The sequence below is a fragment of the Trichechus manatus genome, unplaced genomic scaffold, assembly GCF_000243295.1.
Source record: "Trichechus manatus latirostris isolate Lorelei unplaced genomic scaffold, TriManLat1.0 scaffold00077, whole genome shotgun sequence".
NCBI classification, from domain to species: domain Eukaryota; kingdom Metazoa; phylum Chordata; class Mammalia; order Sirenia; family Trichechidae; genus Trichechus; species Trichechus manatus.
Window position 1 is genome coordinate 8,700,277 of NW_004444013.1, and position 24,590 is coordinate 8,724,866.

At 42.6% G+C, this 24,590-nt stretch overlaps 1 protein-coding gene across 2 annotated transcripts in view; it reads right to left on the reverse strand.

Annotated features, from left to right (window-relative positions):
- The window catches only part of LOC101344394 (S-adenosyl-L-methionine-dependent tRNA 4-demethylwyosine synthase), a 274,405-nt gene that overhangs the window by 246,478 nt on the left and 3,337 nt on the right, over positions 1-24,590 (reverse strand). For both annotated transcript variants that reach the window (XM_023735307.1, XM_004380851.2), the window contains exons 4-7: positions 23,881-23,982; positions 21,737-21,931; positions 19,432-19,719; positions 8,322-8,444 (exon numbers count right to left, since the gene is read on the reverse strand). In XM_023735307.1, coding sequence (XP_023591075.1) covers positions 8,322-8,444; positions 19,432-19,719; positions 21,737-21,931; positions 23,881-23,982 — 708 coding nt within the window. The remainder of the gene's footprint in view (positions 1-8,321; positions 8,445-19,431; positions 19,720-21,736; positions 21,932-23,880; positions 23,983-24,590) is intronic.

Genomic DNA, 24,590 nt, shown 5'->3' on the forward strand with positions numbered 1-24,590 from the left:
AGCTTTGGTTTAGTCCAGTTATGCTGACTTCCCCTCTAGTGTGTGCTGTCCTTCCCTTCACCTAAGATAATTCTTATCTACTATCTAGTTAGTAAATAACACTCACCCTCCCTCCCCACCCTCATAACCATCAAAGAATGTTTTCTTCTGTGTTTAAACCTTTTCTTGAGTTCTTATAATAGTGGCCTTCTACAATATTTGTCCTTCTGTGACCGACTAATTCACTCAGCATAATGCCCTCCAGATTCCTCCATGTTGTAAGATGTTTCACGCCTTTGAGATTCCTCCATGTTGTTTCACGGATTCATCACTGTTCTTTACCGTTGCGTAGTATTCCATTGTGTAGATATACCATAATTTGTTTTACCATTCATCAGTTGATGGGCACCTAGGTTGTTTCCATCTTTTTGCTATTGTGAACAGTGCTGCAATGAACAGGGGTGTGAGTATATCTATTCATGTGACGGCTCTTATTTCTGTAGGATATATTTCAAGGAGCGGGTTCGTATGGTACTTCAATTTCTAGCTTTTTAAGGAAGCGCCAAATGGATTTCCAAAGTGGCTGTACCATTTTACATTCCCACCAATAGTGTATAAGTGTTCCAGACTCTCCACAACCTCTCCCACATTTATTATTTTGTGTTTTTTGGATGAATGCTAGCCTTACTGGAGTTAAGATGGTATCTCATTATAGTTTTGATTTCCATTTCTCTAATGGCTAATGATCGTGAGCATTTCTTCATGTGTCTGTTAGCCACCTGAATGTCTTCTTTGGCGAAGTCTCTGTTCATATCCTTTGCCCATTTTTTAATTGGGTTACTTGTCTTTTTGTTGTCGAGGTTTTGCAGTATCTTGTATATTTTAGAGATTAGACACTGATTGGATTTGTCATAGCAAAAAATTTTTTTCCTGGTCTGTAGGTTGTCTTTTGACTCTTTTGGTGAAATCGTTTGATGAGCATAAGTGTTTGATTTTTAGGAGCTCCCAGTTACCTACTTTCTCTTCTGGTGTTTGCGCATTGTTACTTATAGTTCACATCCTGTTTGTGCCATCTATTAGGGCTCCTAGCATGGTCTCTATTTTTTCTTTCATGATCTTTATCATTTTAGATTTTATATTTAGGTCTTTGATCCATTTTGAGTTATTTTTTGTACATGGCGTGAGGTATAGCTCTTATTTCAGTTTTTTGCAGATGGATACCCAGTAGCACCATTTGTTAAAGATACTGTCTTTTCCCCAATTAACGGACTTGGGAATTTGTCAAATATCAGCTGCTCACAGGTGGATGAATTTATGTCTGGATTCTCAATTCTGTTCCACTGGTCTATGTATCTGTTGTTGTACCAGTACCAGGCTGTTTTGACTACCGTGGCAGTATAGTAGGTTCTAAAATCAGGTAATGTGAGGCCTCCAACTTTGTTCTTCTTCTTGAGTAAAGCTTTACTTATCCGGGCCCTCTTCCCTTTCCAAATGAAGTTGGTGATTTGTTTCTCCACCTCATTAAAAAATGTCATTGGAATTTGGATCGGGATTGCATCGTATCTGTAGATGACTTTGGGTAGAAATGATGTTTTCACAATGTTGAGTCTTCCTATCCATGAGCAAGGTATGTTTTTCCACTTATGCAGGTCTCTTTTGGTTTCTTCCAGTAGTTGTCTTGTAGTTTTCATTGTATGGGTCTTTTATGTCTCTGCTTAGATTTATTCCTATTTTATCTTTTGGGGGCTATTGTAAATGGTATTGATTTGGTGATTTCTTCTTCGAAGTTTTCTTTGTTGGTGTAGAGGAATCCAACTGATTTCTGTATGTTTATCTTGTATCTTGATACTTTGCTGAAATCTTCTACTAGTTCCAGTAGTTTTCTTGTGGATTCTTTGGGGTTTTCTGTGTATGAGATTATATCATCTGCAAATGCACATACTTTGACTTCTTCCCTACCTATCTGGATGCCCTTTATTTCTTTTTCTAACCTAATCACTCTAGCTAGGACCTCCAGCACAATGTTGAATAAGAGTGGTGATAAACAGCATCCTTGTCTGGTTCTCGTTCTCAAAGGGAATGCTTTTAAACTTTCTCCATTTAGGATGATGTTGGCTGTTGACTTTGTATAAATGCCCTTAATTATGTTGAGGAATTTCCCTTCTACTCCTATTTTGTTGAGAGTTTTTATCACGAATGGGTGTTGGACTTCGCCAAATGCCTTTTCTGCATTGATCGATAAGATCATGTGGTTCTTGTCTTTGTTTTATTTATGTGATGGATGACATTGATTGTTTTTCTAATGTTGAACCATCACTGCATACCTGGTATAAATTCCACTTGATCATGGTGAATTATTTTTTTTTTTGGTACGTTGCTGAATTCTACTGGCTAGAATTTTGTTAAGGATTTTTGCGTCAATGTTCGTGAGGGATATTGGTCTGTAATTTTCTTTTTTTGTGGTGTTTTACTGGTTTCAGAATCAAAGTTATGCTGGCTTCATAGAATGAGTTTGGGAGTATTCCATCACTTTCTATGCTCTGAAATACCTCTAGTAGTAGTGGTGTTAACCCTTCTCTGAACGTTTGGTAGAATTCTTCCGTGAAACCATCTGGGCCAAGGCTTTTTTTTTGTTGGGAGCCTTTTAATTATCTTTTCAATCTTTTGTTTTGTTATAGGTTTATACAGTTGTTTTACCTCTGTTTGTGTTAGTTTAGGTTGGTAGTGTGTTTCTAGAAATTTGTCCATTTCCTCTAGGTTTTCAAATTTGTTAGAGTACAATTTTTCATAGTATTCTGTTAGATTCTTTTAATTTCATTTAGGTCTGTTGTGATATCACCCATCTCATTTCTCATTTGGGTTATCTGCTTCCTCTCCTGTTCTTCTTTTGTCAGTTTGAACAATGATTTATCCATTTTGTTGATGTTTTCAAAGAACCAGCTTTGGTCTTGATAGTTCTTTCAATTGTTTTTCTATTCTCTATTTCATTTAATTCTACTCTAATTCTTACTGCTTCCTTTCTTCCGGCACCCGGGGGCTTCTTTTGCTGCTCTCTTTCTACTTGTTCCAGTTGTAGGGTTAATGTTTTGATTTTGGCCCTCTCTTCCTTTGGATGTGTACATTTATTGCTATAAACTGATCTCTCAACACTACTTTTGCTGTGTCCCAAAGGTTCTGGTAGGATGTGTTTTCATTCTCATTTGATTCTATGAATTTCTTTATTCCATCCTCAATTTTTTCTATAACCTAGTAGTTTCCATGTGTTTGATTTTTTTCCCTTGCTTTTTCTGTTACTGATTTCTACTTTTATGGCTTTATGGTCTGAAAAGACGCTTTGTAATATTTTGATGCTCTGGATTCTGTTAAGGCTTGCTTTATGGCCTAATATGTGGTCTATTCTGGAGAATGTTCCATGTGAGTTGGAAAAGAAAGTATACTTAGCTGCTGTTGGGTGGAGTGTTCTGTATATGTCTATGAGATCAAGTTTGTTGATGTGGCATTTAGATCTTCCATGTCTTTATTGAGCTTCTTTCCGGATGTTCTGTCCTTCACCGAAAGTGGTGTGTTGAAGTCTCAAATAAGTTGGTGTCAAGCGCTTTATCCTCAATCTCACTAATTCTGACTTCCATTGCCTCAATTCTGCTCCCATGACTTTCTCTTGAGTTGTCTAATTCTGAAATTTTATTGTTAATCTTCTGGATTTCTAATTGCTGTCTCAATATGGATTCTTGAAGCCTATTAGATTTGTCATTATGTTCTTCTCTAATCTTCTTAAGCTCCTCTATTGCGAGGTCTGCATTTTGCCGGATCTCCTTTCTGATCGCTTGAAGAGGTCTATATATTAATCTTTTACATTCTGCCTCTGGTAATTCCAAGAAATTCTCTTCCTCCAGAAAATTCCTTGATTCTTTATTTTGGGAGCTTGCTGAAGCCATCATGGTGTGCCTCTTTATGTGATTTGATATTGACTGTTGTCTCTGAGCCATCAATAGTTATTGGATTTATTTTGTGTTTGCTTACTGTGTCCTAGCACTTGTTTTGTTTTGTTTTGATATGTCCAAATACGCTGCTCGTGTGAGCTAGTCCAATCACCAGCATCCCTGAAGCTCCAACATGGCCAGGTGGCCAGACCTGCTACTAAGTATGTGAGCCCAGGAGTCCGCCCACTCCTCCTGTATGGATTCAGCGCAGGTGTCCAGGCAGCGAGCCACCAAGTTTGTGGTGTAGGTTCTCACTTACAGTTCTAGACAGGCATGGGTGATTGCTGTAGGCACAGACATCTGGCTGCAGCAGGGGGTCACATGCTCAGCAAGGCAGGTAGCCGAGAGCCGCCTCCAGTGTCCAGGAGGAAAGCATGTCCCTGTTCCCTAAAGCGCTTAGGTGGATGGGTTTTGCAGTTGGACTATGAGCACCCAATGCTGTTGGCTGTAAGGACCAGGGGGCACCACTTATTCTTGTACCTCTATCACAGGTGGGTAGGTGGCATGGGTGGAGCCACCAGTCCTCAGGCCCCTGATGTAGGTAGGCGAAGACCCTGCTTAATAGACAGAGCAGTGTCAAATGTCATGAACCTGCCACTTCATAGCCGAAACAGCTGAAGTTAGACTTCAGGTATATAGCCTGTTGTACTGTGGTAATGAGGTCCTACACCGTTGAAATGGGCCCACGCAAGTCTCTGCAGGGGGAAAGGCACTCAAAATCCATGGACCTCTTATGCCTGTGCCTAGGCAAAGGAGCTGTGCCTCCTTGAGTTCCTGGCTTAGGGGAGCCAGCAGATTATTTTTTCCCATTTGTTAATTTGTTCACTCTCGAAGGCCAGGAGAATGGCTCAGGGTGCATGACAGGTCCCACTTCCGGCCCAGGGGACTCAGTAATTGCTAAAGCCAGTCCCGGTCCCAGACCCAGTGCTGAGCAGGAAGCGTGGAGGTAAACGGGAGAGAGTGTCTTCCCAAAGGGGGGTTGTTTTTGATCCACACTGTAGGCCAGACACAAGTACTTATCTTTCGCCGATCAAGGGCTGCTTCTCACTGGTTCTGGATGGCCAAGTAGACTCTCTGCTACTGGGTCTCTCCGGGTGTGGAAAACGCCTTCCGAGTGTCACTGCTTGCCTGTCTCACCGTGCACCACGAGCTGATCCAGCTGAAGGCCTCCTGCTCCCACCAGGTCAGGTCTGGCAACTCCTTGCTGCTTCCGAACCATCTCTCCCTCCCCCGCCACTCAGTCTGATACCTCAACTTTGCCTTTGATGTTCAGGGCTCCTAGACTGTCATATATAACCGACCCACTTGTTTTTTTGGGTCTTTGTTGTAAGAGGGACCACTGGAAGTGTCTGACTACTCCACCATCTTGGCCCATCTCCTTTTTTTTTTTTTTAAATCACAAGCTCATGTGAGTCTTCAAATCAAATCCAACACTACCTGGAAATCACATTAATACATTAAAACAAACAAACAGCTGCTATGAAGTTAATCTCAACTCATGGCAACCCCATGCGTGTGAGAGTAGAACTGTGCTCCATACAGTTTTCAATGGCTGTGACCTTTTGGAAGGAGATCGCCAGGCCTTTCTTCTAAGGTACTTCTGGGTGGATTCAAACTGCCAACCTTTTGGTTAGTAGTCAAGCATTTAACTATTTGTGCCACCCAGGGACTCCATTCATGCACATAGATCCATCTAGTTATTTTTCACAGCTGCACACAATATTCCACTGTGCAGATGCACCATGATTTTTTCAAAGAGTATCCTAGATGGTTTGTTTCCTAGAAATGCTGCAATGCATAATCTCATCCAAATGGTATTTCATATTTGTGAAGGTATATCTTTAAGGCAAATTTGTACAACTGGGCCTGCTGAAGCCTGGGTAAATGTATACACGATTGTGGCAGACAGCCCAGCCCCTTCATTCAGGCTACACCATGGTGGGCTCCTGCGAGGAGTGCTTGTCACCCCACAGCCCCACCAGTGAGTATACTGTACAGCTTCCCAATTTTTGCTAATTTGATTGGTACAGAATGGAATCTTGATGTAGTTTTAATTTGCATTTTCCTTACGGGTAAAGTTATGCATCTTTTCATACATTGAAAACCTATTTGTATAGCTTTTTCTGAGAATTGTTTATTCATGTGTTCTGCCCATTTTTCTAGTAGGTTTTAGGTCCCTCTCTTTTTTTTTCCCCCCAATTTTTAAGAGTTCTTTGTACAATAGAAAGAGTAAACCTTTGTTTGTGATATAAGGGGTAAATACTGTCTTTTGATGTTTCTTACAGCAGTTTGTGGAGCCCTGGTGGCGCAGCGGTCAACAGCTCGGCTGCTAACCAAAAGGTCAGCCATTTGAATCCACCAGCCACTCCTAGGAAACCCTATGGGGTAGTTCCACTCTGTCCTATAGGGTCCCTATGAGTTGGAATCAACTCGAAGGCAACAGGTATGGCTTGGTTTTGGATAGCAATTTGTTTATTTTGTTTTGTTTATTTTGTTTTAGAGGATCTGTTTGTCTGCTATGCAAAGCTTTTTAAAAAGCATTAATAAATTCAATTTTTTCTTTTACTGCCTCTAGATTTTGAATCATACAGAGAGTCTTTCTTCAGGTCATAAAATAATTCATCTCATTCTTCTAGTATCTATATAATTTTTTTAGATCTCTGATCCATTAGGAGTTTATTCTGATGTATGTATGAGATATGGGGCCCATTTTCCCTTTGAACGAATCACTGTCCACTGGTCACAGTATCACTTATTTAAAAAGTCCATTTTCCCCCAAGTGCCTTGAGACACCACCTTTACCATATATGAAATTCTTACATCTTATGGGTCTACTCATGGAACTTTATCTCTTTGCATTGGTCATCCTGTCTCATCATGAGCCTGTCCCACAGTTTTAATTACAGATGCCATGTAGTTTCAGTATCTGGTAGGGCTAGTCCTTGTCATTGCTCCTTATGCATGTATATTTTTCCACATGAATTGATTTTTCTAGCTCCAGGAAAAAACCTTAGTGGAATTTTAATGGGATTGCATCAAATTTATGTATTAGGAGAAGAGATATCTTCAAAATTTTGAGTCACCCTATAAGAACACGGGATAGCTTTCCTTTGTTCAAGTATACTTTTGTCTTTAAATGCTTTTAAGTTTTCCTCATGTAAACCAAAAATCAAACACATTGCCATCAAGTTGATTCTGACTCAAGGTGACCCCATATGTTGCAGAGTAGAACTGCATGCTATAGGGTTTTCAAGGCTATGACCTTTCAGAAGCAGATTGCCAGCCCTTTCTTCCAAGGCATCTCTGGATAGATTCAAACCACCAGCTTTCTGGTTAGTAATCAACTACTTAATTTTCGCACAATCCCGGGACTCCTTTTCCTCATGAAGGTTTAGGATATTTCTTTTTCAATTTATTCCTATGCAATCATTTATCTTTTATGTGGGTATTTTAAATGCAGTCTTTTATTCCACTATAGTTCTAATGGGTCATGTTTTGAAAACATAAAAGACTACTGACTTTTCACATTACCACATCCTGTTACTTTACTGAATTCTCTCGTTTGAATTTGTGTTAGCTTTATCATTGATTTTCTCGGTTTTACCTCTAAGGCTTATGAATTTGATACATTTTTAATTTAGGGAATTCTCACTTTCTAAAACTCACATATAAATTGAGACTTTATATTTTTTATTATAATATACATTATTTCAATTTTAGATCATTCAAAATCTCCATAAAATCCTAGTCCACTGTACGTTCTCATATTCATCCAGTCACTGAGATAATAACAACAGAGACTAACATTTCCTGGATTCCTAGGACCTCCACCCATGCTGATTTTGGCACCTACAGACCAGGCTGCCAGCCCTGAACCCCACCTCCACTTGTCTGTATCACGGGTGAGCGACTTTACACCAGAGTTCCCCTTGGAGTCTGTTTATCCCTTTCCCCCTCACCAGCCGTGCTTTCCTCAGGCCTCATCCTAACATCTTCTGCCACCCTCCTGCATGCTCATCTTCACAGAGAGAAGAAGGAACGTTTTCACAAACCTCATGTAAAACTCCCCCATTATACAACTCTCAAGACAGAAGGCAAAGAAATACATAATCTACCTAACTATTAGCTCGGAGCACTGGTGGTGCAGTGGTTAAGAGCTTGGCTGCTAACCAAAAGGTCAGCAGTTCAAATCTACCAGCTGCTCCTTGGAAACCCTACGGAGCAGTTCTACTCTGTCCTATAGAGTCGCTATGAGTTGGAATTGACTCGACAGCAACACGGTTTTAATTATGAGCTCAAATGGACTACACAGCAATACAAAATGCTAGATGTTAACCAACATATTTCCCAAAATAATGGTACCTTTTCTTTCTTCACACGATCCATAATATTGCCAAGATCCTCCACATCAACGACAGAATTCAGACTCTGCTGGTCCTCGGTACCACACTCCTCCTCGCTGCTGCTCTCAAAGGGCTCCTCCTCCTGGAACAGAAATACTTCAACTACAGTTTCCAAAGAAGCCAGGGAAAGATTTTCTTCCACTCCCTCCCAAACTGTGAATTCACTGTCTTCTAACGTATTATTTTTAAAAAGCCAAACCATCTAAAGTCTTCTCAACACGGAGATGCCTCTTTCAGCAGGAGCAACCTGGCCTCAGACTGCTCACTGTGAGAGAGCATCACGGAGCGAGGACCACGAGCGTGTCTCCTGCCCTTGCCTGTGAAGGCAGGAAACACGGTAGGTAGATAGAGAGGGAACACAACAGCACTATGAAAAAGCATCATGGAACACCTACTGTGTGCTCAGCACATAGTTCTACATATGTTCACTCATATAATCCTTAACCAGACTTAGGAGGTAGATATGTTCAGCATAATGAGCCCGGGTGGCACAGTGGTTAAGCGCTTGGCTGCTAACTGAAAGGTCGGCGGTTTGAACCCACCAGGCGCTCCGCAGGAGAAAGATGTGGCACTCTACTTCCATAAAGATTACAGCCTTGGAAACCCTATGGGCAGTCCTACTCTGTCCTACAAGGTGACTTGATGGCAATGGGTTTTTTAATGTATCATCTTACAGATGAGGACATGAAGGGCTAGAGAACTTAAGAAATCACAGCAAATAAGCAGCAGACACAGGGACAGCCTTCATCCCTGCATGAGGAAGCTAAGGAAGTAAAGAAGAATAAGTAGGTTTTTAAGCAGTAGTTTGTTTGTTTTAAAGAACAGGTACTTGCCAAGTAACACATACATCGCTTTAAAGTTAAAAGAAACAAGATGTCAATAACTTCCATGGACTAGCCAATATGCCTCAGAATATAGCATTAAAAAAAAAACAGTTACCAGATGCTCTTTATCACTACTCTTATTCAACATTGTGCTGGAAGTCCTAGCTAGAGCAATAAGGCAAGAAAAAATAAAGGGCAACCAAACTGGTAAGGAAGAAGTAAATGTACCCCTATTTGCAGATGATACGATCTTATACACAGAAAACCCCAAAGAATCCACAAGAAAATTACTGGAACTAATAGAAGATTACAGCAAAGCAGCAGGATACAACATAAACATACAAAAATCTGTTGGTTTCCACACTACACCAACTAAGAGAAGTTCGAAGAGGAAATCACCAAATCAATACCATTTACAATAGCCCCCAAGAAGATAAAATACTTAGGAATAAATCTAACCAGAGACGTAAAAGATCTATACAAAGAAAACTACAAGACACTACTGCAAGTAACCAAAAGAGACCTGCGTAAGTGGAAAAACATACCTTGCTCATGGATAGCAAGACTCAACATTGTGAAAATGTCAATTCTACCCAAAGAGATCTACAAATACAATGCAATCCCGATCCACATTCCAATGACATCTTTTAATGAGATGGAGAAACAAATCACCAACTTCATAAGGAAAGGGAAGAGGCCTTGGATAAGTAAAGCATTAGTCAAGAAGAAGAACAAAGTGGGAGGCCTTGCACTACCTGATTTTAGAACCTATTATACCGCCACGGTAGTCAAAACAGCCTGGTACTGGTACAACAACAGATTCATAGACCAATGGAACAGAATTAAGAACGCAGACGTAATTCATCCACCTATGAGCAGCTGATATTTGACAAAGGTGTTAAATGGGGAAAAGACAGTCCCTTTAACAAATGGCACTGGCATAATTGGGAATCCATCTGCAAAAAAAATGAAACAAGACCCATACCTCACTCCATGTACAAAAACTAACTCAAAATGGATGAAAGACCAAAATATAAAATCTAAAACAATAAAGATCATGGAAGAAAAAACAGGGACAACGCTAGCAGCCTAAATACATGGCTTAAACAGAATACAAAACATAACAAACAATGCACAAACACCAGAAGAGAAACTATATAACTGGGAGCTCCTAAAAATCAAACCCAGTTAGAAAAGACGAAAAGGATACAAACAGGCACTTCAGCAAAGAAGACATTCAGGCAGCTAACAGATACATGAGGAAATGCTCAGGAACATTAGCCATTAGAGAAATGTAAATTAAAACTACAATGAGATCCCATCTCACCCCAACAAGGCTAGCAGCATTAATCCAAAAAACACAAAATAATAAATGTTGGAGAGGATGTAGAGAGACTGGAACACTTATACACTGCTGGTGGAAATGTAACATGGTAAAACCACTTTGGAAATCAACTTGGCATTTCCTTAAAAAGCTAGAAATAGAAGTACCATACTATCCTGCAACCCCACTCCTTGGAATATATCCTAGAGAAATAAGAGCCTTCACACGAATAGATATATGCACATCCATGTTCATTGCAGCACTGTTTACGATAGCAAAAAGATGGAAACAACCTAGATGCCCGTCAACAGATGAATGGATAAACAAATTATGGTATAGTCACACAATGGAATACCATGCTACAATAAAGAACCATGATGAATCCAAGAAACATCTCACAACATGGATAAATCTGGAAGGCATTATGGTGAATGAAATTAGTCACAAAAGGATAAATATCATAAGAACTCAAAAAACGGTTTAAACACATAAGAAAACATTCTTTGATGGTTACGAGGGTGGGAAGGGAGGAAGAGGGGAACTCACTAACTAGATAGTAGACAAGAATTATCTTAGGTGAAGGGAAGGACAGCACACACTACAGAGGAAGTCAGCACAACTGGACTAAAGCAAAAGCTAAGAAGTTTCCTGAACACAACCAAACACTTAGAAGAACAGAGTAGCGGGGGCAGGGGTCTGGGGACCATGGTTTTGGGGGACATCTAGGGCAACTGGCATAACAAAGTTTATTAAGAAAATCTTCTGCATTCCACTTTAGTGAGTGGCATCTGGGATCTTAAAAGCTAGCGAGCAGCCGCCTAAGATGCATCAATTGGTCCCAACCCACCTGGAGCAAAGGAGAATGAACAACACCAAAGACACAAGGAAAATATTAGCAGAAGAGACAAAAGGGCCACATAAGCCAGAGACTCCATCAGCCTGAGATCAGAAGAACTAGATGGTGCCCAGCTACCAGGAATGACCACCCTGACAGGGAGCACAACAGAGAGTACCTGACAGAGCAGGAGAAAAGTGTGGTGCAGAACTCACATAAAAAGACCAGACTTAATGATGTGACTGAGACTGGAGGAACCCCAGAAGACATGGTCCCCAGACTCTCTGTTAACCCAGAACTAAAACCATTATCGAAGCCCACTCTTCACACAAAGATAAGACTGGACTATAAAACATAAAATAATACTAGTGAAGAGTGTGCTTCTTTGTTTCAAGTAGATACATGAGACGCAATGGGCAGCTCCTGTCCGGAGGCAGGATGAAAAGGCAGAAAGGGATAGGAGCTGGTTGAATGGACACAAGAAACCCAGGGTGGAAAGTGGGAATGCACCATCACATTATAGGGATAGCAACTAGGGTCACATAACAATATGTGTATAGATTTTTGTATAAGAAATTAACTTGGGCTGTAAACTTTCACCTAAAGCACAATTTAAAAAAAAAAAAAAATTCAGTTTCCATTGAGTCGACTCTCAATTCATAGGGTTTTCAGTGGTTGATTTTTCAGAAGTAGATGGCCAGGCCTTTCTTTTGAAGCACCTTTATGTGGACTCAAACCACCAACCTTTTGGTTAACAGCCAAGTGTGTTAACCCTTTGCACCTTCCAGGGACTAGAGTAAAGTATAGAAAGTCACATAGTCAGTGCTGATCAAGCTTTCAATATAAACTAAAATAGCGCCCCCAGAGGCCACTCTTTATCCTGCCTCAGGTGATACCGCCATAATAGATGTTGTTTACCATCTCCTGGTTGAAACCAAGCCTGACACTATGGGAGCGGGTCTGGGACTGGCTCACTGGTATACCTTCTGCTCTGTTGATAAATGAGTAGAGTCTTTGCCTTACTTATAGATGACAAAATAAACCGCGTCCGGTAATAGGTCTACGGAGGTGTTCTTAAAGGTATCTCAGCCCAGCTTCAACAGAAAATCTCTGCCAGCTAACTTCACCCCCATCTCCCAGCTGCAGGCCTAAAGCATCAAGAACAAAGACAAGAACACCACCAGAAGCATTCCTTCTAACAGTTATCCCATTTGCTTCTAGTTCAATGTTTCCCAACCAACATAGGAAGGCATTCAAGTGTTTTAGGCTCTCCCAACGTCCTCATCTTCCTAGAACTGCAATAAGCAACCACACTGCCCACGTGTCCTGTGTTCCTACCCCTTCACTTCAGTAAATGACAGAACCTCAGACACAGGAGAGACCCTATGGAGCAGACAGTCCAGTCTCCCCATCTCACCCTGGACCAGCAGTCGGCACACTTTTTCTATAAAGGGACAAACAGTAAATATTTTTGACCTTGCGGAACGTACAGTCTCTGTCTCAACTACTCAATTCTGTCATTGTAGCATGAAAGCAATCACAACAATACGTACATGAATGGATGTGGCTCTGCTCCAAAATACCCGTATTGACAAAAACAGGAAGCAGGCTGGGCTTGGCCAGTCAGCTGTGGTTTGCCAACCCTGGTCCTAGACTCTCCTTTGTAACTTCTCAGAACATTGTAGTTCCTGACACAAAGTCTCAGAAGTTTACTGCCTCCCAAAGGAACCCATTTCACATTCACATAAAATCTAATGGCAACTGCCACTCCCTTGGCCTGTGACTTTGGAAAAATTCAAAAGTTCTTTTCAATAAACATCCAATTTAATTCTTCGTAGGCATGAGGCTAGAAAATCAATGTGGCACAGTCCCCTGGTCCTGGGAGAGATTCTAATCCAGTAAGAGACACGTACACTGTCAAGTACAAAAAGGGGGCACCTTGCCTGGCTCGCAGCCCTTGGGAGGCCGCCTGGATGAGCTGATACCTGAGACAAATGCTCAGGACTAGTAAACTGGCCTGGCTGGGAAAGTCACTAGAGGCAGACGGGCAAAGTCACTTAGGCAGCGTTAGGAGGTGTGCAGCAGCTTTAAACAACTGTGGAATCACCAGAGTATAAAGAACAAAGTCACACTTGGGCAGAGAATGCTATGGGGAAGGCGTGGGCCAGATCGTGCATGGTCTTGTATGTCCTGGAGGGAGAGGATGGGAAGCTTCTAAAGCGGTTTAAACAGAGAAATGATATGTTCTTGTTCAGTGCCGTCAAGTCTATTCCAACTCACAGCAACCCTACAGGACAGAGTAGAACCACCCCGTAGGGATTCCTATGCCGAAATCTTTATGGGAGCAGATCACCAGGTCTTTCTCCCACAGAGCTGCTGGTTGGTTTCCAACTGCCGACCTTGCGGTTAGCAGCCGAATGCTTAACCATGGTGCCACCGGGGCTCCTTGAGATATAATATAGATCTGTATCTTCTACAGCTCAATCTGGTGGGACTGTAGATCTTTGAAGGGAGACAAGACTGTAGACAATGACATCTACAGCGACAATCTAGGGAAGAAAAGATGTTGGTATCAGCTAAAGATTGAGAAGAGTGAAGAGACTGGAGTATTTTCAGCACCCAGGAGACCACTGTGGCTAGCACTTGGTGAGCAAGGGGGGATGAGCAGAATGAGGGTGGACAAACGCAGGGCTCAGGGTAGGTGCTACCTTGTAAGGCCTGCTAAGGAATGTGGTTTTTATGAAAGCACAATCAGAAATCACCGAAGGGTTTTAAACAGGAGGAAAACATGACCTGATTTGTGCTTTCAAGAATACTCTGAGTGTTGGGTGGAGAAGAGATGGGAGAAAGGCAAAGGGGAAGAAGGGAAGGCCAGCTAGGAGGTTCCTACAATAGTCTAGGCAAGAAGTGTGCTTTGAACTCATAAGGCAGCAGTGGAGATAGAGAAAAAGGATGGATTTGAGATATTTTGGGGCCTGGTGGTGCAGTGGTTAAGCATTTAGCTGCTAATCAAAAGATCGGCAGTTCGAATCCACTAGCCGCTCCTTGGAAACCCTATGGGACAGTTGTACTCTGTCCTATAGGGTCACTGTAAGTCAGAATCAACTCAATGGCAATGGGTTTGCTTTTCTGGGTTTGTTTGTTTTTTTTAAGATATTTTAGGCCAGGGGCCCGCAAACTATGGCCCAGGGTCAAACCCAGCCAGCTTCAGGCCAAGCCAGCCACGCTCGTTCATTTACCCATTACCTATGGCTGTTTTCTTGATACACAGGCAGAGTTGACAGTTGTAACAGAAATGACCACAAAGCCAAAAATACTGGCTGGACCTTTACAGAAAAAATTTGCTGACTTCTGTGTTAGACAAAGAACTGACCAGACTTAGTGAGGAGTTAGATATGGGAATGAGGGAAAAGACTGAATTGAGCACGGCTCTTAAAGTTTCCTATTTAAGGACTCGAGATGGTGGTGGTGGTGTTTACTAAGATGAGAATGGCCTGGGGAGGGAGGAGGGAAGAGGAACAGACTGGGAGCGTGGACATGAAGAGCTCCATTTTGGATGTGTGAAGCTTGAGATGCCTTAGACACCCAAATAGAGATGTTAAGGAAGTAACCACACGTATGAAAACAGACTTCGTGGTAGACCTTAGGGCTGGAAATACGAGCTTAGGAATAACCAGCAAATAGACAGTGTCCAAAGCCATGAAACTGGATGAGATCATCAAGGAAAAAAGTGTCAGTAAAGAAAAGAAGCCAGCACTAAGCCATGAATCACTCCAACATTTAGAGACTGGGTGAAGGAAAAGGCCCTCAAGTAAACAAGGAGGAAACCATGAGAATGAAGTCCTGAAAGTCAAGAGAAGACAGTGAGTCAAAGAATTAGGAGCTACGTCAAATGTTTTTGAGAGGCCAAGTAAAAGGAGGACGCAGAAATATCTACGGGGCTTCACAACATGAAGTTGCTTGGACCTAGAAAAGAGCGACCTCCGCAGACTGGGTGAGAGTTAACCGTGACATCTGTTTCCAGCTCTATGGTGGATTACATACCTTGAAAAACCCTCCTGCAGAAAACAGCTAAAACTGAGTCATGTAATATTTAAAGAGCATGGTTTTAAATGCATCACTGAGTTAGCAAAAAGTTAAGAGATCCAAAGAAGCCAAACATGAACAGAAAGGGGAAATCCTGGGAGGTAAGTGAGAGACGAAGCTGAGGGCATCTGTTAAGCCCTGGTGATGCTACTGTGACAGCTGCAGACGACATGGGGAGCAGCAGGCAAAGTCAAGGAGATGCTCCAAGGAGAAGAGGCTAACAGAGGCCCCAAGTCAAAAGTTGGGGGCCCACAAGTCTACATCTTTGGTATAAGGAGGGGAAAGCAAGAAGGACGGACAGAGAACAGAGTGAAGGGTAGATGGCTAGAGGGATTTTACCCAGAGGGTCCGAGGATTCCAGAAGGAGGGTAAAGGGAAGTAAGAATGAAGAATCAAATTAAACTCGAGTCCCCTAAAGCAACACCACAACTGAAGGACAACGGAAGAAAACCATTCCCATTTAGAATTCTCTATCAGCCAAACATCCATCAGCTGTGAAGGCAGGACGAAGACACGAAGACACATGCAGGTATGAAAAGACTGAACGTTCACTTCCAAAGCACCTTTCCTCAGAGAACGACAGAACAGGCTCCAAAAAACAAGAGTCAATCAAGAAAGGGGAAGATATGGGGCCCAGGAACCAGGACATCCAACCCAGGAGACCAGCGAGAGAAATGCAGAGCATCCGCGTACGGAAGACCCCGGGCTTGAGTCCAGGCAGAGCAGGACTCAGAGGCAGGTCTCCAAGAATCAGTGAAAACGACAGGACACTAAAAGAAAATGTCAGTTCTGTTCAAGTGCTGGAATGAGTTAGTGAAAGGTATAGAGAAATCTAAACAGAAGTGGCAGTTATCATCTCAAGAGAAATAAACGTGTAAAACTGAAAACGTAGACACGTAGTACACAGGACAGCTGACAATCTGTACACCATAAGAATGAAACAACAAATAATGACTTAATAATGATCTAAAGCGTGATATAACTACACAGAAGAGGGAGGGAAGTGAATATCTGTGTGAACGTCTGTGTGTGATTTTGGGGAAAAAAAAAAATGAAGCAGTTGACGTTGTTGTAAGCTGCCATTGAGTTGGTCCCCGCTCATGGCGGCCCCATGCACAACAGAAGCAAATGCTGCACGCTGTGATCCACAGGGTTTTCATTAGCTATTTTAAGTAGCAGATTGCCAGAACTTTCTTCTTTGTCCATGTTTCCTATTGCCATCAAGTCAATTCCGACTCATAGCGACCCTATAGGACAGAGAAAACTGCCCCATAGTGTCTCCAAGGCTGTAGTCTTTACAGAAGCAGACTGCCACATCTTTCTCCCACAGAGCAGCTGGTGCGTTCAAACTGCTGACCTCTCAGTTAGCAGCCGAGCACTTAACTACTGCACTACCAGGGCTCCCTTTGTCCGTGCAAGAGCCTATTAGCCCATTACTTAAAAAATATAGACTGGGGACCATGCTCTCGGAGGACTTCTAGCTCAACTGGCATAACGTAGTTTATAAAGAAAATGTTCTACATTCTACTTTGGTGAGTAGCATCTGGGATCTTAAAAACTTGTGAGCAGCGATCTAAGATATTCCACTGGTCTCACCCCATCTGGAGCAAGGGAGAATGAAGAAAACCAAAGACACAAGGGAAAGATGAGTCCAAAGGACTAAGAGACCACAAGGACACAGCCTCCACCAGACTAAGTCCAGCACAACTAGATGGTGCCTGGCTACTGCCACCAACTGCTCTGACAGGGATCACAATAGAGGGTCCCAGACAGAGCTGGAGAGAAATGTAGAACAAAATTGTAACTCACAGAAGAAGACCAGACTTACTGGTCTGACAGAGACTGGAGAAACCCCAAGAGTATGGCCCCCAGACACCGTTTTTAATTTAGTAGTGAAGTCACTCCTGAAGTTCACCCTTCAGCCAAAGATTACACAGGCCCATAAAACAAACAGTAATACATGTAGCTCAACCACAAATATGACACTAAATGGGCATACCAGCCCAGGGGCAAGGACAAGAAGGCAGGAAGGGATGGGAAAGCTGGTAATGAGAAACCTAAGGTTAAGGGGAGAGTGTTGACATGTTGTGGAGCTGGCAACCAATGTCACAAAACAATATGTGTACTAATTGTTTAATAAGAAACTAATTTTCTCTGTAAACCTCCATCTAAAGTACAATAAAAAAAATACATATACACACATATATAGAGAGAGAAATGCTTGAAGAAAAAAGCAAAAAAGAACTGAAAGTGGTTGCCTTAGGAGAATAAGAATCAGATAGAACAGAGCAAGAAACTGTTTTTAATTATAAGTCCAGTAGTTCTATTTGAGGTTTTAAATGTATGAGTGTTACTTTTGATTAAAAAAAAAAAAAATTAAAAGAGCCAGTTGGAAGGAAGATAGGCAAATGTAAACAAACAGACAGAGCAGCATGAAAGAGAGATGAAGAATGGGATAGCAGCTGGAAGAGACAGAAAAAAGGAAAAACTTACTTTTTATTTGTTTTCTGGTTTGTGCATTTGTTTGAACACGGGTGATTCCAGAACCTATGTACACATTCACGGGAACAATCCAGTAGAGAGGGAGCGATTAATGACACAGGAGAGAGACGCAGTAAATGAAGGAATGAAGCCCCCGATACTAGAGCGCACATAGAACGTGACAGGAATTTCCTCTAACAGGACTGGATCCTTGATCTTCCGTGACAGCAAAGAAGGTGAAGATTCGTAGATCAGGTTGAGGGTTGATTACAAGCTAGGTGCCCTCTGATGGCTTCAGAGGAGAGCTGGGGAAAGGGGTGGGGAGAAAAAGGGTATGGAAAGTCATCTTGGACAGTGAGAGGGAACTTAAAAGGGAATGTCGTGGGCTTGTCAGGCAGCTCTGATGCCACTGGAGGCCCGTAGTCACAGATCTGTGGTCAAACAGTAAGCAGCTGGCACCAGGGAGTTTGGCTGAAGTCCCAGGGTGGTACAAAATGGCTTGCACTCAACTACTAACCTAAAGCTTGGCAGTTCAAACTCACCCAGCAGTGCCACAGAAGAAAGGTCTGGAGATCTGCTTCCATAAAGCCTATAGCCAAGAAAACCCTATGGAGTAGCTCTACTCTGTAACACATGCAGTTGCCATGAGTCGGAATCGACTTCATGGCAATGGGTTTTTGGTTTTTGTGGTTTGGCAACTCAAGTTAAACAGGCAGTTGAGAGGTAAGGTAATTGAGTATAAAAAGCTACACTGGATATGAAGTGAAGTGAAGGAAGGAGTTTCAGTATCCAATGAAAACGTCATGGGATTGAATGGGATCAAAAGAACCACTGAAGTAGGGGCATCACAGTGAGACCAGAGAAAGGGAACTGGAAATTTCAGAGCCAACCACGCAAGCAGGCAGCCCCAGTCAGTGAAGAAAAAGGTGCCGGAGGTGCCAGGCCAGGAAGCTGGCAGGCCCCGGTGCTGCATAAACCATGTGCTTGGGTGAGTTGGCCACAAACAAGAATGACTGGAATAAGGGAGAAAGAAACACAGTGAGTCAGAAGCCAAAGCTGTTTCTAAATGACACAAGTGACCGGGGGTGAAGACAACAGCAAGGGACAGAGCTGAACTGTTTAGAACATGACGGGTCAAGAGAGCTGAATCTAGGACGGCTCTCGGCCTTCGAGCTGAGTGACTGACAGTGATTAAATACGAGAAGTCAAGAGATGTACATGGCTTGGGGATAATAAGCTCAATGTTGGATATGCTTAACCTCTCTGGGAAACCTGTTTCTAACCAGCAAAACATAAAAATCTACCTAACTGACAACACGATGACGGAAGAAGAGCTAAGGGAAAACTTACCGCACAATGTGGGTTAACTCCGAAGGCCACACTCACCCTCAAACACCACCACCCAGGGACCAATGCTTCCCTCTACCCAGAAGCCAATGAAATTGCTTCTCAGGACAGAGGTCAGGCTCAGTGTCTCCACACATGGGAGGGAAGGCAGTTCACCCCGACGGCTACACACCTCAGCATCTCTGTGGGGCGATTCCTCTAGAGTGTGAGGCCCCGGCTCCCGCCCCTCGGGGCCATGCTGACCGGATTCGCATTTCCCTTTCTTGCAGTTGCTGCCACAGGGTTTTTTCTCTCCTTGATGAAGCTCCTGCAGCCGGGAGGTGAGCCTGGTCTTCCAAGCGCTGAAGTCAGCTTCAATGCTGCCATGTTTGCTCTTAACCGTGTCACAGTCTCCCTCCCCTCGAGTCAGCACACGACGGGCACCCAGCAGCCAGAGCCACTTATCAACATTTTTGCCAACCTGCAAGAAAAGGACAGACGAGCTGAAAACACAACCCGCTAAGTCAGAGGTGTCCAGAGGTGCTCTGCAAAAGCCCAGGGTTCCTCCGGAGCCTCATGTCAAGGCTGCTGTGGAGGCACAGGCTCGTGCAAAGAGCTTCAAGCTCTCCAGGCCCCACTCAACCTGGAAGGGCTGCTGTGAAGGGACAGGCTCATGTAAAGGGCTTCAAGCCCTCCAGGCCCGCTCAACCCCAATGGGCTGTAGTTCACACACTCTGATTTTCTGAATGAGGTTTTTACTAAACAAAGGGTTAATGCCTTAAAAAAAAGTAATGAAGCCAAAACATATTTAATAATAAAGTGCAAATGGAAACAATTTGGCAAGATTCACGACTCCACAAATTCAAAAATTTATTTCACTGTAATATGAATAATTAAGCTGAGGCACAGGGGTTATCAAGAAGCACAGCTAAGTGTTCAAAGACTTAATAGCCTTCCTGAGTGGGAAGGCATTAAACAAAATACACACATATCTAAATTTTACCATTATTAGCCTAATTCCCTTGAAAATATGGGGGAGGGAGTCTACATAGTGATAGAACAAGTGAATGAAAGAATTTTAAGGAAAGGCTCCCACTTTCACCAGGACTCACATTTCAACAGACAAGTGAGCTAAGCTGTAACCTGTTTCTAGGGAAACCCAAAACCAAATCCACTGCCATGGAGTCAATTCCAACTCACAGTGACCCTATAAGACAGAGTAGACCTACCTATAGGGTTTCTAAGGCTGTAGTCTTTACAGAAGCAGAATGCCACATCTTTCTTCCACAGAGCAGCTGGTAAGTTCTAACTGCCGACCTTTCAGTTAGCAGCCAAGCACTTAACCACTGTGCCACCAAACCTCCTTGTATATAGGGAGAGGTACACATATAAAAGTTCTGGCAGTTTTTTAGAATTACTAAGGATCTAAGGTCCCTCGGTGGTGCAAATGGTTTGTGCTAGACCGTTAACCTAAAGGTTGGCAGTTCAAAGCCACCCAGCAGTACCACAGAAGAAAAGGCCTGGGAATTCACTTCCATGAAGATTACATCACAACCAAGAAAGCCCTATGCGGCAGTTCTACTCCATAACACATGGGTCACCATGATCATGGCAACTAGCAGCAATACGAATCTAAGACGCTACACCTTTCTGAAGTCTAGAAAATAGAACGCGGAAGAAAGGAAGTCAAGTTAATTTCATTTGCAAAAAAAGACCCAGGAAAACAAAGCAAAATACAATCAGCAGTAAGTTTTATTACATAAAACGCACTGAATGTTTACCCTTTTATTTTCCTTTAAAAATTAATGATTTAAAGAAAATGAGTTCAATTATATTAAGATTTAGCTTGGGCATTAAAGGCTGTCCAGCCACAGAACAAGCCACTGGAAAAGTCCAAAGAACCAGTGACCTTCCAGCCACAAGGTGCTGCGTGGGGACGGGAGGCTGCACGTGACAGGCTCTGAGTGTAGGCCACGGACACCACGCGGCGTATGCGCGTTCATCTTATTCAACGCCAATTCATTGAGAACCTACAACACAGAGGGCACTGGTGGTTCAGCGGTAGAATGCGCACCTTCCACACAGGAGAACCTGTGTTCGATTCCTCGTCAATTCACCTCATGTGCAGCCACCACCAGTTCCTCCGTGGAGACTTGGGGGTTGCTATGATGCTGAGCAGATTTCAGTGGAGCTTCCACATTAAGATAGACTAGAAAGGGCTGGCAATCTACTTCCAAACATCAGCCAATGAAAGCCCTCTGGATCAAAATAATCTCATCCTGTTGTGCATGGGTCGCCCCGCGTCGGGTGCTGACTCAACCACAGCTAACAACAACAACTACTATGCCCAGCTTGGATGTATATGTGTAGCAACCCCCAGCTATAAAGAATAACACAGAAATTTATTATTAAGTACCAACAATTGTGAATTATTCCATAAACACATGTGCTTAATTTTTTTTAATTAAAGGAAAATCTATCCCTATAATTCAACATACCTTGTTGAACTGGCTTGTGTAGGCAGAGTTTCCCAGGCCGAACACCGCGTATCTCATCCCCTTCAGGTAAGTTCTGCCAAATCGAAAATCATTGGCTGCTTCCTCCAACCACTTGCAGAACCACTTAGCACTCTCGGCTGGCTGACCATCAGTGTACGTAGCAACCAGGAAGGCACAGACATTTTCACTAGTAACCTAACCAAGAAAGTATTTCAGAAAAATATTAGAAATGTATTTAATCACCAAATAATCTATTCCATTTTTCAAATAATAGAGTCCTATCATCTCTGATTGGAAACAAAAGTGCAAATCAGTCAGGAAAAAAAAAAAAAAATACAGAAAGAGCTCTCTTAAAATTCACCTGAAAAATTAAAGCAACAAAACCACCAAATGTAAAATAACTCAACACTGGCCACTATCATCTACATGGGGAGACAAAATACATCCCAAGTCCTTCTTGTTGCTGTCATTAGCTGCCGTTGAATCCATTCCAACTCATGGTGACCCTGTGTGCAAGTAGAACTGCTCCCCAGGGTTTTCAAGGCTGTGACCTTTCAGAAGCAGATCACCAGGCCTGACTTCCGAGGCACCTCTGGGTGGATCTGAACTGCTAACCTTTTAGCTAGCAGTCAAGTGCTTAATCATTTGCTCCATGCAGAAACTCCTCCAGCCCTGCTGGCCCTAGTATTCCATCTGCTTGAATATATCTTAACAGTCCCAAGGCACGAGGTAAGTTACAAGTAACCTTACCCACTGCCATTGAATCAATCTCAACTCATAGTGACCCTACAAAGCAGAGGAGAACTGTCCCACAGGGTTTCCAAGGAAAGGCTGGTGGGTTTAAACTGCTGACCTTTTGGTTAGCAGTCATAGCTCTTAACCACTGCACCACCAGGCTCCCCACAAGTAATCTTACTAATAATAAAGTATCGAAGCTCAACAATAGTTTTTCATAAATAATTAAGAGCAGATTCAAGGTCACTCACTTGCACTCCAACATATTTTCATGAGTAAGAAAGAGAGAGTTACAGCTAAAAGTTTATCCTCTAAGAAAGGCCCAGCAAACTACAATCCACAGGTCAAATCTAGCTCAGTGCCCATTTTTGTAAATAAAGTTTTACTGGAACACGAATTCGTTTACATATTGTCGATGGCTATTTTAGGTCCCTGGGTGGTGCATGCAGTTTGTGATCAGGTGCTAATAAAGGTTAGCGTTTGAGCCCACCCGGCGGCACTGCAGGAGGAAAGTCTGGAGATCTGTTTCTGTAAAGATTATAGCCAAGAAAACTCTATGGAGCAGTTCTACTAAGTAACACATGGGGTCACCATGAATCAGAATTGACATGATGACAACAGGTTTGTTTTTTGGCGGTTTACAGTTGTTTGGTGCTTCAGTGGCAGAGCTGAATAGTTATATGGCCCATAAAGCTGGGTATTTACTCACTGGCCCTTTACAGGAAAAGCATGTCAACCCCTGCTCCAAGTGCTTCTCCAACTTCAGCTGCATCAGAATCTGGAACACTTGTTAAAACACAGTCCCACCTCCACAGTTTCTGACTCAGTGGGGCTAGGGCCGGAGAATCTGCATTTCTAACAAGTTCCCAGGAAATGCCGATACTACTGGTTCAGGGATCATACCTTGAGAACCACTCCCGTAAGGCAAACTCCCATCACTGGGCCTGACTGGAAGACGGGAGGAGTACTTTTCAGGTGAAATGAAGTAACACATCTAGGTCACACAGCTATTAAGAGACTGTCTAACTCCAAAACCCATACTCTTCCTTCTAAAAGGCAGCTCTCGACCTTTGGTCAGCTCACACATGGTTCATATGCACAGAACACTGCCATCAATAACAACCTTATTCTGAGATTCCAAGGGGTGGGAGAGACGTCAGACCACCCAAGCTTTCCCACACCTACCCCGCCTCAGAAGAATCTAACACACCAGACAGGCAGGCCTGCCCGCTTTAGAATCAATGCAAACCATACATTTAAAGCCTCTGATTCACACTGAAAATTCAACCAACTGAAATTCCTTAGCACGAAAACTCAATTTATTCTGAAAATTCTATTTATCCATGAAAATAGGAGGTCAATTAAATTTGAGAGTTTTGATTGAAGAAAGAAATCAGACAATTACCAACCTCTTCCACTAGATGATCATCTGGATCATAGTCTTTCAAATTAATAATCGTTGCAGGCAGATCAAGGGAGGTAACTGATTCAGCAAGAACTTCAGCAAATCCCTAATGGGGAAAAAAATCATATGAAGTCTTCAATAAGCCAAAGAAGCAAAACACAGTCCTCCTTTACACTGTACCATTGGGAGGGAATGAGGCATTCCTCATGAAAAGCTTCTCCAACTAACTGACTTATATTATAATAAACACAAATACTATTCTTTTACCATTTTCTCCAGCAGCATTATAAAGATCAATCATTCAACAACTGTTCTCACTCCATAAGTGCATATGGGGCTAAAGTATCTATATTGGCTTTTAGACATGTGAACTGTTTTGCCCTGCTAAAATAAACATATAGAAATTCAAAAAGGAACAATGAGCAGTGAAGAGAATGAACTAGGGGGAAGATCAGTATGGAACGAGAAATGCTAACACCTTTCTGGATGATAGAAACCACACAGGTGTGGCTGACAGATGGGAGGATGCCCCGGTGGGAGTTCATATGCCTCACAGACCCCAGAGAGCCTCTGGGCTCACAGTCAGCCAGCACAGGACCAGGCAATATCTCATACAAAGGTTGTCATGAAGTGGGGCCAACTTGACAACAACCAACTACAACAAAGTTAATAAACCTAGAAATGCAGCATAAGTAAATTACATAGTTAAATAAC